The sequence below is a fragment of the Loxodonta africana genome, chromosome 4 (genome assembly GCF_030014295.1).
Source record: "Loxodonta africana isolate mLoxAfr1 chromosome 4, mLoxAfr1.hap2, whole genome shotgun sequence".
Lineage (NCBI taxonomy): Eukaryota > Metazoa > Chordata > Mammalia > Proboscidea > Elephantidae > Loxodonta > Loxodonta africana.
In genome coordinates this window covers 90014138-90025363 of record NC_087345.1, presented here as the reverse complement: position 1 = coordinate 90025363, position 11226 = coordinate 90014138, and the positions used below count along the sequence as shown (strand labels likewise).

Sequence of the window (11226 nt, the reverse complement as noted above, 5' to 3'; positions counted from 1 at the left end):
AACAGTACCTATTTCACAGGGTTGTTATGAGGATTAAATGAATTAATCCATGTATGTGCAAGTACACACACACCACAGTGCACATGGTACATGGTAAACGCTCCATAAGTGTGAGCTATAAAGGCATGACACAGACTTGGAAAGATTGGAGGAGGAGGGGACAGATGGGGACAGCGCACCTGTACGTCACTACCTCCGTTCAGTGGCCAATGTCTGGATGTGGGGCCCCCACCTTCTGGTGCTGACGCCATGTGGTGGCTAGCTGCTCTTCAGATGCCAGGCACGGCCTTCTATTTCCTCCTCTCACTTCTTATTCTGGTACTACTGACGACAGAGATTTTGGCTGGGCCATCCCCGCCTCTCCTGTGGGCTGGCAGCCACAGTAACAGCCCTGGGGATGGTCCCTAAAGCAGCTGCTCAGCTCAGGCACATCTCCCTCCCTACAGACAACCCTACAGTAAGGACCTGTCTGCCGGCAAATGGAAATCTGAGCCCCAACTTCAGGAGCTGAGGGGAGGTTTATCCAGAAGGGGCCACTCCTGATCTGCTGAAGGATTCGCGGAGGGATAGACTAGAACTAATTAAGCCTCCTGCTTTCTAGCTTTCTGCCTCTTCCCTTTCTTCTAGGCACGGGAAGGGGAGGCGGACCCCGTCAACTCTCCTCAGGAAATCCCCGGCCCCCTCACTCCTGGGGGCTTCTGCACTGTCAGGTCAGGGGCTTCTGCTCCCTCCTTCTTCAGGGACTTCACCCCCCAGCCCTCTGTCCACACCCCTTCCCCTGCACAGCACAGCAGCCTCTCTTTCCTTGCCTCAAGTCTCCCGCAGCCCCCTGGATCTCCTTAAATCTTCCTCCGGGGTCCCCAAACCCCTTACAAGGTCGCATACTGCCCCCTTCCCAGGCCCTCCATGAGTCTCTAAAGCCATCCATCCCCAAATTTCAATTCTGGCGCACATGCCCCCTTACAGACCCCCTCCAGGTATCAAGGAGCCCGCGGGTTCGCCCTGGGGCACCCTGCTTCTCCTTTCCCCTCCGAGGAGAGGTTTTCCCCACTGAGGGCCCGGGTCCCCAAGTTCCCCGGACACCAAATTCCCCAGCCTCGAGCGCTGGGGGTGGGGACGAGCCCTTGGCTGGCTGCCTTGGCGACCCGCGGCCCCAGGGGGCGGGGTCTGCCGCTCTGGGGGTGGGGCCTCAGGGAGGCCACGCCCCTCGCGCCCCGCTCCCTGCCGGCTCCGGGAACCTATAAAGGGAGGAGACCCGCGGCCGCCGGGCTGGCATTCCCGAGCCGCTGCCCGCGCCGCCGAGCGGAGCGAGCGCCGCCACCGAGGGGCGCCCCGCGCCGGAGCCATGACCCTCCGCCGCCTCAGGAAGCTGCAGCAGAAGGATGATGCGGCGGCTGCCCCGGACCCCGCCGCCCCGGCTCCGGACTCGGAAGTCGCTCCCGCCGCCCCGGCTCCGACCCCGGCCTCGGGCCCCCCGGCCGCAGCCGCCGCCCCTGGCGCCCCCGGGGACGAGCTGTACGCGGCGCTGGAGGACTATCACCCCGCCGAGCTGTATCGCGCGCTCGCCGTGTCCGGGGGCACCCTGCCCCGCCGAAAGGTGCGTCCTCCCACCCCAGTAACCCCCGCGGCCCCCCAGCTCTTAGTGTGCTCCAGCGTCCCTTCCCCAGAGCCTGGGAAAGCCGGTAACACCCCCATCAGTGCCTGCTGACCCCACAACATGTCCACTGAGGCGCCCCCATTTTTCCCCAGCCTGTCTGACCCCCCTCGACGTGTTCAGAACCCGCTCACTTCCCTTCCTTCCCTCCCCAGAAGACTCCAACCTCCCCCACCCCCAGCCCCTGCTGCTCTGAAGGCTGTGGCCCCCGCCTCCAGACCCCGCCATCTCGGTGGCTCTCAACTCCAGTCCCTACACGCCGCCGCCCCATCTCACTCCCTCTGTTTCCTTCCCAACACCCCCGACTCCTACTCGCTCCATCTGGCTTTCTGCATCCCCTTAGTTCCTCCTCTCCATGTCCAGGTGTCTCAGGACCCCCTTGCCAGGGCTTCTCCTTCAGCTGAAGCAGGGAAGGCTAGAGATGGGGTCCTGCCGCTTCCCCAGACATGTTGAGGGTCCGAGAGCCCTTGGTGGGAGAGGGAGGGCAGCTGGACGCGTCGTGTGAGTTCTCACAAGGTGGACGTGCGTGGGACCCCGCTGACTTGGGAAAGCACGCCCTTCCGAGGGGATGGCCCGACTCCTGGGTTCTGGGCCTGCTGCCTTGCAACAGGTCAGGGGTACTGGGGCCACAGCTCCCTGGACTCTGGCCGGGACCGGACACGGTGGGAGGGGTAGCAGGGCACCCGCGGGGCAGGAAGGATGCAGGCCGCACCCGCCCTCTGAATCCCACTCGCTGAGGCTCTTCCTCTGGCCCGAGGGGACATGAGGGACATGAGCGCCCAGAAGCAGAGACTACAAGACCCAGGTTAAGACGGGCCTGGTGGCCTTTCCCCACTCAGCCCCCTCCTCCTCCCCTGTCCCCCGGAATCCCCCCCACACAATGAACAGCTTGTTGAGAATTTGCATTTTATGAAAATCCGGTTTAGAGACAAAGGGGTCTCTCTATGCTGCCCAGTCCCTCCTCCTTGGCCCATTTGGGAACTGCCCCCAGCACTGAGGCTAATCTTTGGTTCTGGAGAAAGAGGGCCTCCTCTCTTCCTTGACTTGGGGCAGCTTGAGGGGAGGATTGACAAGGGCACAGACCAGGAAGGCCAGAGGCTGTTTGGGACATACAGGGAAAGGGCCGATCTGAGACAGGGCCTCCCACATGGAGCAATAATTTAGGGAGGAGGAGAGACTGCTTTAGTTTCTCTAGGGTCTTGAAAAGGTAGGAACCTTCAACTCTGTCACCCCTCCCTCCCCCCCAAAAATCTCCCAATCTCCCTCCTTAAATTTAGGGAGTTTTTTATTGGAGGTCTGAGATTTTTTGTCATAAAAAAAAAATGACAATGTCAAAAGACCCAGGTGAAACTGAACCTACAGTTGGGACCCACATCTGGTCCTGAAACAGCATGTGCTGTGAGGGACAAGGCTCTGCACCTTTGTCCACTGCCCTTCCATATTCAGCCTGGAATTTGGGCCAAAAAAAAAAAAAAAAATTTTTTTTTTTTTTAGGCCTGGGGCTCTCCACTGTCTCTGACTGAGAAATTAGGTGGAGAGTGACCTGCCAGCAGGGGGTCCCCAGAGTGCCTTGATAGGTGAGCCCAGGGGCCCCTGCCCTTCTTTGAATCTCACCTGATGAGAGCCCCTGCCTCAGCTTTAAGGGTCTGGAAGGCTTGAACCCTAGAGACATTCGCCCTGGGGATGGAAACCATTCTAAAGTAATGAAACTCACCCCCCGACCCAGCTTGGAAACCTGCAGGGGGTAGAGGTTCACCCATCTGGAACCCAGAAAGGCTGTTATGCCCCCCCCGCCCCATTCCCTGCAGGCTGTGGGGGTAAAACCTGAGGAGAAATCTGTGGAGTGACACAAATAGTGGCACTCAGCAACTGGTTACACCAACAGCAAAGCAGGTGTGGAGCTGGGACCGGGGACAGACAGGCAACAGGAACTGAAGTGCTAGGTCCAGGGCTGCAGTCCAGGTGAGGTACCTCCCAGAGTAGGGCTGTCTACATCTGCTCAAGCACAGCTACCTTCTCACCTGCTGCTCCTTCCCTCTTCCCTCGCAGGGATCAGGATTCCACTGGAAGAATCTCGGCCAGAGTCCTGAACAGCAGCGGTGAGTCACCGCCACCCCAGCCCCTGCCCTGGTCCACATGGGTGAAGTGCTGGGGGAGAGGGGAGAAGAGAGCGTGACAGCCAGGGGTAGTCATTCTCCACCCCTTAAATACGGCTCCCTGATGGGAGTCAGGGGCAGGTGGGGGTGTGGGCTGTGTGAAGGGGGTGGCAGAGAAAGGAGGTGGGGACTTTTGAGTCATCAGGTGCTCCTCAACCCACCCCCAGTCCCTGCCAGTTACCCCTCCCTGGGGAGCTCTAGATCAATGGGAGATGGGAGAAGTAAGAGAGGGCTTAACCCAGGCCTCCTGGGCTCTCCTGAGCTGGCTCAGTGAGCCCCAGCAAGCCTCATGATTCAGGTCGTGGCCAAGCTGTGTCCAGCTGCCTGGCCTGGCTGCCCCTGCCTCCAGTGTCTCAGTCTATGCTGGTCCCATCCTGTGAGGCCCTCTAAGGAAGGGTCATAGGTGTGGGCAGAAGTAAGTGCTCGCCCCAGGGCCCCGGACCCTACAGTTTCCCTTCTCTGCCTGTGTTCCAGCCCTGATCTGGGCATGGGGTTTTCTAAAACAGATCAGCAAACTACAGCCTGCTGGCCAGGTTGGCTTGTTTGGCCCTTGAGCTAAGAGCGGTTTTTACGCTTTTAAAGGGTGGTAAAAATAAAAACAAAAAACAGTATGTGACTGGTATTTTGGCCCACAACTGAAAAAAAAAGCCTATAATATTTACTATTTGGCTCTTCACAGATAAAATTTGCCAGCCCCTCCGAAAAACCAGAGGGGACTAGGGTAGACTGAGAGCTCCCAGTCACCCCTGCCCTCCCCCTCCAATTCCTACAGAGGAGAAAGGCCTGCCCTTCAACAGTGGGCAGGGGCTCAGGTTGGAAGGGGCTTAGGCTGGAGCCTGGAGTTGCTGCCAAGCATTTGAGGGGGGATATTGGGGTATCTGGTTTTTTATCTGGGTAAGGCTGGGACCTGAGAGGCCTGGGTCATTTCTGAGACTGGGAGACTTGAGGGGGCCTCTGGCAGCTGCTTTAGCTCTGCCTCTGGCTGGGCGGGAAGGAAGGGGGTGGGGATGGGCAGAGGAAACTCTGGGCTCCCCCAGCAGGCCAGGGTCTGGAGCAGCTCCAGACCATTGTGTCCAGCGGGCAGGCCTTCAGTGCGGGAAGGGGCGGCCTCCAGGCTCCCCTCCCCCAGCCTTCACATCTGGTGGGCTGGCCCCACCGCAGCTGGGAGGAGCAGATGTGGTCTGGGCTGAGCCTCGTGACTGGCCTTTAGGGGTGGGGCTAGCCCTCCCCCAAAGCTGTGGAGCAGAGGAGGCTCCAGGCTGGGGCCTCAATTTGGGGCCTTGGCTAGTCAGAACGAGGCACTCCTGAGGTTCACTAGAAACCTCCTTTCACTGGGTATGGCCCTAGCCACCCTCTGGTGCCTCACCCCACTGGTGGGTGGATTCTGTGCTGCTTCATGGGGTTGGATCTGGAGAAGGAGTTTCCAACAATCTGTGATGGAGACAGAGTTGTCACTAGAGACGGTGAACCCTGCCTGGGTTTTAGACCAGACTCCAGCGTTAGTGGAGGGTCAAGCTATGGAACTGGCAAGCTCCTTTTGACTCTGACAGTTTCGATGTGATGTCACTGTGTCTTCTGCAGGAAAGTGCTGACACTGGAGAAGGAGGATAACGAGACCTTCGGCTTTGAGATCCAGGTGGTATCTGAGTATTGAGTGGGTGAGGGTTTAGGAGGCCAGCCTGAGGGATGGATGAACCTTATTCTACCGCTGGACTGAACACCCCTTTGCCTGTTATAGACCTATGGCCTTCACCACAGGGAGGAGCAGCGCGTGGAGATGGTGACCTTTGTCTGCCGAGTTCACGAATCCAGCCCTGCCCAGCTGGCTGGACTCACACCTGGTGAGGCTTAGGACACAGGGCTCTGGGAGAGGAATAGGACCTTGCTCTCAAGCAGACGGGTGACAGATCTCTCTTGAAATCAGTTCCCCTTGTTCTTCCTACTTTGGGGAGGCCAGAAAGGAGAGTGGATAGAATCTGGGCTTTGGATTCCATCAAATTTGCCACTTACTCTGTGACCTTGAGCAGTTCTATCTGTAAAATGGGACTAATAACACATTCTCCCATCCCAGGGGATGAAGGAGTCCCTGGGCACAGAGCTCATGCCTGGCAAATAGTAGCTGCAGCTAGTGCTGCTCTCCTGCCTCCTCTGGGGAATCCAGGATGGCAGGAGTTCAGCAAGGAGCAAAGTTCCATTAGATCTGGTTGACCTGGGGATCAGGGTCTATGCTGCTCCCAGTCTGCCCAATTCTGGGGCACCTGTGTTACTTGCTTTAACAAGGAAAGGATGCCTGCAAAATCTGGAATCCCCCGGTTCTAGGAAAGAGAAGTCTGAGATTTCACAAATCAAACTCCCCTACTCCAATTCCATCACCATTTTCTTCCCTAACCCCTCACCTTCTTGCCCACTTACTGGAAGTCCCTGGTAGCCAACTTTGCAGTAGTAGTTTTGGATCTATATCTTCTTTTTCACAGGAGAAATGAGCCCTTAGAGATGGTGGCATGCCCTGTCTAAGGTCAGGAGCCCCTGCAGTGGCACAGGGTATCAGAGGGGCCAGGGTCAGTTCTCAGTTTGATGCTACCCACCCTGCCTCTTCTCTGGCTTGAGAATAGGCTGTGGGCTGTACAGAAATAACCAACTCTGGGGTCAGCCATGGGGGGCTGGGAAGGCTCAGTCTGTGGGGACAGAGCTTCCTGAGGGTGGGGTGAGGATCTGGGCATATGAGAGCCCAGCCCCACTGAAGTCCCTGACCTCTGGACTGGGGGTGCTAGGACAAGCTGGCAGTCAGCTAGGCTGTGTGCAGTGGAAGATGGCTGCGGTTTTGTGAATGTGCTTTGAATTGGATGGTGAGAGATAGCAAAAGGGGTCTCCTCAGAACTGTGAAGAGCGGGGAGAGGGTTCTGGAGTATTCTGCAGGGTTATTACGCTTACCCTTTCTGGCTAAGGTAAGGGGCAGGAAGTCTACTGTTATGCCCCGTGGAGCAGATACTGACCCCCTCTCTGCCTGGCAGGGGACACTATCGCCAGTGTCAATGGCCTCAACGTGGAAGGCATCCGGCATCGAGAGATTGTTAACATCATTAAGGCATCGGGCAATGTTCTCAGGTATGTCCAGGCACCATGGTTCCTGGGGATTCCGGGGCTCAGCCTTTGGGTGTTTTGTCACCCTGCCTACTCACTTAGCCTCTGATGCCCAACCTCCTCAGGCTGGAAACTCTGTACGGGACATCAATTCGGAAGGCAGAGCTGGAGGCCCGTCTGCAGTACCTGAAGGTAAGGTAGCCCGGTCTTGGCCAGGCTCTGCTCCTCTCTTCCCACACCCCTGCCCTTACATACCCACTCTTTTTTGGGGGGGATAATTTATCTGTCTGAGCCTCCTTTTAACCTCGAGGTTTCTTTTTGTCTGTTTACTCCTTGATCCTTCAGTCTGTGTCCCATCCCCTGCCAGCTTCTTGCTAGCTCCTGACAGTGGGGTGGGGGTGTCTCTTGCAGCAAACCCTGTATGAGAAGTGGGGAGAATACAGATCACTAATGGTGCAGGAGCAGCGGCTGGTGCATGGTGAGTAGATGCGGGTGTGAAGGGCCACTTGCTCACCTACAGGTAACCCTATCCATGCTTCCGCCTAAGATCTATCTAGTGGGTTATTCTCCCACCAAAGGGAGAAGGTTTGTGAGCTACTATTTTGAGTATGGAGTCCCTGGGTGGCACAAACAGTTGAATACTTGACTAATATCCTAAAGGTTGGCTGTTCGAACCCAGCCAGCAGCTCCCAGGGAGACAGGCCTGATGATGTGCTTCTGAAAGGCAACAGCCTCAAAACCTATGGAGCAGCTCTCTTTCGCACAGGTGGGGTTACTATGAGTCAGATGGCCATTAACAAGGGCACTTTAGGTACAATATTCTCCTGGGTTGTGCACACACACCTAGTTTATTCTCACAGCAACAACCCTCTGAAGATATTTATCTTATGATCCCCATTTTATAGGTGGGAATACCAAGGCCCAAAAAAGTTGTGTCAGGTCCCTTCCCTGGCCCTGTGTAACGGTGGTCTTCATAGGAAATTTCAGTTTATAATTTCTGCCTTAGAGGCGGAAAGTGGGGCTCAGGGGTTAGGACTTGCCTAGGGTCACCCAGATGGTCACTAGGAAGGAACTCCCACCCATACCCCCTGATCCTCTGCAAAGGACAAATCTGGCCACAGGCCTGAGCCCAACCTCTGTGTCCTCTCCCCTGGCAGGCATCGTGGTGAAGGACCCGAGCATCTACGACACGCTGGAGTCCGTGCGCTCCTGCCTCTACGGTGCGGGCCTACTCCCGGGCTCGCTGCCCTTCGGGCCACTGCTCGCTGCACCCAGGGGCTCCCGCGGGGGCGCGCGGCAGGCCCGGGGCGACGCCGACGACGCGGTCTACCACACCTTCTTTGGGGCCGCAGAGCCACCCGCACTGCCGCCCCCGCCACCCCCCGCCCGCGCCCCAGGCCCGGGCCCCATGGAGGCCCTGGCCTCAGGGTTGCCCCCCGCGCCAAGGGCCTTGCTGAGCCGCAGCGCCAGCGTGCGGTGCACGGGCGTCGGAGGGGGCGCGCCGGGCGCACTCTGGACTGAGGCCAGTGAGCAAGCCTTGTGCGGCACCGGCCTGCGCAAAACCAAGTACCGCAGCTTCCGCCGGCGGCTTCTCAAGTTCATCCCCGGACTCAACCGCTCGCTGGAGGAGGAGGAGAGCCAGCTGTAGGGATGGGGCGGGCAGGGGAAGGTATTTATTTATTTATTCGTTCCAGCCAGTGCAAAAACGAGGGGGGTGAGGGGACCCCGGGAGCCCAGAGCAGCGGGAGAGGGTCCTTGCCAGCTCTGTAGGCCTGGTTGGTTCCTGACATGTCTCTTTTGCGTGGGGAGTCCAGACTTCTTCCCTCCTCCTCCAAACCACAGCGCGAGCTGGCAGGGGAGAGCCTGGCAAGCTTGGGGTTGAGTGAGGTTCAGGGGCCTAAGATAGGGCAGTCTATCCTATGTCTGGGTCAGTAGTGCCTTGTGGGGTATCCAGGAAAATTCCCGTGGGGGACCTGTACCACAAAAGCCCTCTTCTCAGCTTTACTCGATCCCTCACCCTTAGCCTTGAAAGGGGGACATGGCCCATTGTGGGTCATTCTCCCACCTCTACACATACACAGTTCCAGTTAACCAGTGGGCCCCTGAGTGGGGAAAGGTGCTGGCCCCCTCCCTCCCAGCCTTGACCCTTAAGGGCTTGGCCACTGTCAAGGGCCTGTAACTAAGTCAGGTCAGGCTGGGCAGGGGTCCTGGGTTCTCTGCCCCTTGGCGGACAGCAATAGGCACATCCAGGTGGGGTGGGGGCAGCAAGACTGTTCCACCATTTTCCTATTGTTGCTTCTGAACCACAGACTGTATAAAATTGACGGTTTTTTGCATCTGTATCAGTGTGGTGACTGCCTGAGGGGGAGGATTGGGCTCCGGCAAGCTCTGACTCCACCGCGCATCCCCCCACTCCAAACACACACACTCTATATTTTACATCTCATTTGCTTGGAGCCTGCAGCCAGGAAAATCGTCTGGGAGATTTCTACTTGTATGGGCCTGAACTAGAGGCCCCACACCCTCTTCAAAACTTGGGCCTCTTGTTTAACTAAACCTTGAGCCTCCCTCCCCAAATGCCCACGACAGGTGGTGGCCAAAGCTTGTATAAAGTCCTTTACTATCCCTGTGGAACTCCTGGTTCTTCTTCCTTCCCCAGGCCTGGGGCCTCCCTTGAGGGGCAGGAGCCAGACCTACAGGGTACCTGAGCCATTGTCTACCCAACTTGTGACAGGTCCAGTCACTGGTCACTCCATCATTGTTATAAAACGCCTCAATGATTTCCCAATACTTAACTAAAAATAAGATTCCAACTCCTCATGTGGGAGCTGACCCCTGCCTGCCTCGTTTGTCTCCCCCTCCTGCAGCCTGCTCTGGCCACTGGCCGCCTGGCCATGCCTGGCACACCCAGACCTCCCCTGAGGCCTCTGCACAGGCTCTTGTCACAGACAGCGCCTTCAGAATTCCGTTGCCACCCAAAGTCCTTCCCAGCCAGTCTAAAATATACTCCTACCCCCTCTGTTGCTGCGTCACTGGGCCCTGCTTTATCCCTACCTAATACTCATCAGCATCAGAAATTGTCTTGCCTTTATGGGTTTTGGTTTTTGTCTGCCTCCTCCCCATTAGAAGGTAAGGTTCTTGAGGCAGGACTCAGGACTCTTTTCTGTCTTATTCAGTGCATTATTTCTTGCCTGCATTAGCACATAAGAGCAAAAACCAAACCTGTTGTTGTCAAGTGGATTCTGACTCATGGCAACTCCATGTGTTACAGAATAGAACCAAGCTCCATAGGGTTTTCTTGGCTGTAATGTTCATGGAAGCAGATACCGAGCCTTTCTTCTGTGGTGCTCCTGGGGGAGTTTGAACTACCAGTTTTTCATAGTCAAGGATTTAACCGTTTGTGCCACCCAGGGACCAATCTAGCACATATAGACCCTCAATAAATACAGTATGTACTCAAAGCGTCTCCAAGAAATAGTCACCACCTTCTGTGAAGTGAGGGAAAGTAACCTGTCCAGGGTCATGCAGCACTGGTGCAGTGCTTCTCCCTGGCAGTAATCAGCATACAAGAGGCGGCTTTAAGAGGTCTAAGTGACACCTCCCCAGCCTGGCCACTGCCATCATCTCCCCCTACACTACCACATCGGCCTCCTGAACGGGTTCCTTGCTTCCTCTCTCACCTCTCAACCATTCCTCTTCACACAGCAGTCAGGGCAATCTTTTTAAAAAGGAAATCAGATCACAACCCTCTTCTGCTTAAAATCCATTCTGGCTTTCCCTGGAGTAAAAGTATAAAATCCAAACTCTTTACCATGACTGATCCATAACAAATTGTCCCTCCAGGCAGACAAGTACAGACAGCACCCCTTCTAGGTTGACAGCAGCCACACAGACCCAACAATTTGGGAGCCTTCGTGCAGCGTACGATCTTTGCAACTATGTGCTGGCGCCCTGCGTGAAGCCCTCCAGGATCTGGGCCCTGCCTCCTTCTTCAATCATGAATTATTTCTCCTTCCATTTCACTTTTTATATTTAAGCCACGCTATTTTTTTTTTTATTCTTTCTATCCCTATTCCTCAAATATGCCACACTCTTTCCTGCCTCTGGCCTCTGCCCATACTGTTCTCTCCAAACCAAAAAAACAAACCCACTACTGTTGAGTTGATTCCAACTCATAGCGACCCTATAGGACAGAGTAGAACTGCCCCATAGAGTTCCCGAGGAGCGCCTGGTGGATTCAAACTGCCAGTCTCTTGGTTAGCAGCCGTAGCACTTAACCACTACGCCACCAGGGTGTTCACTGTTCTCTCCACCTGGAATGAATACCCTTCATAT

General features: G+C 56.3%; 1 protein-coding gene across 1 annotated transcript; it reads left to right on the top strand.

Moving 5' to 3' along the window:
• Window positions 1–1298: 1298 nt before the first annotated feature.
• TAMALIN (trafficking regulator and scaffold protein tamalin) lies at window positions 1299–10852 on the top strand. The gene is made up of 8 exons (XM_023539364.2): window positions 1299–1597; window positions 3704–3753; window positions 5392–5446; window positions 5549–5651; window positions 6822–6915; window positions 7017–7083; window positions 7303–7369; window positions 8049–10852. Exons 1-8 carry the CDS (start codon window positions 1346–1348, stop codon window positions 8537–8539), a joined length of 1179 nt encoding a protein of 392 aa, XP_023395132.2. The 5' UTR covers window positions 1299–1345; the 3' UTR covers window positions 8540–10852.
• Window positions 10853–11226: the final 374 nt, after the last annotated feature.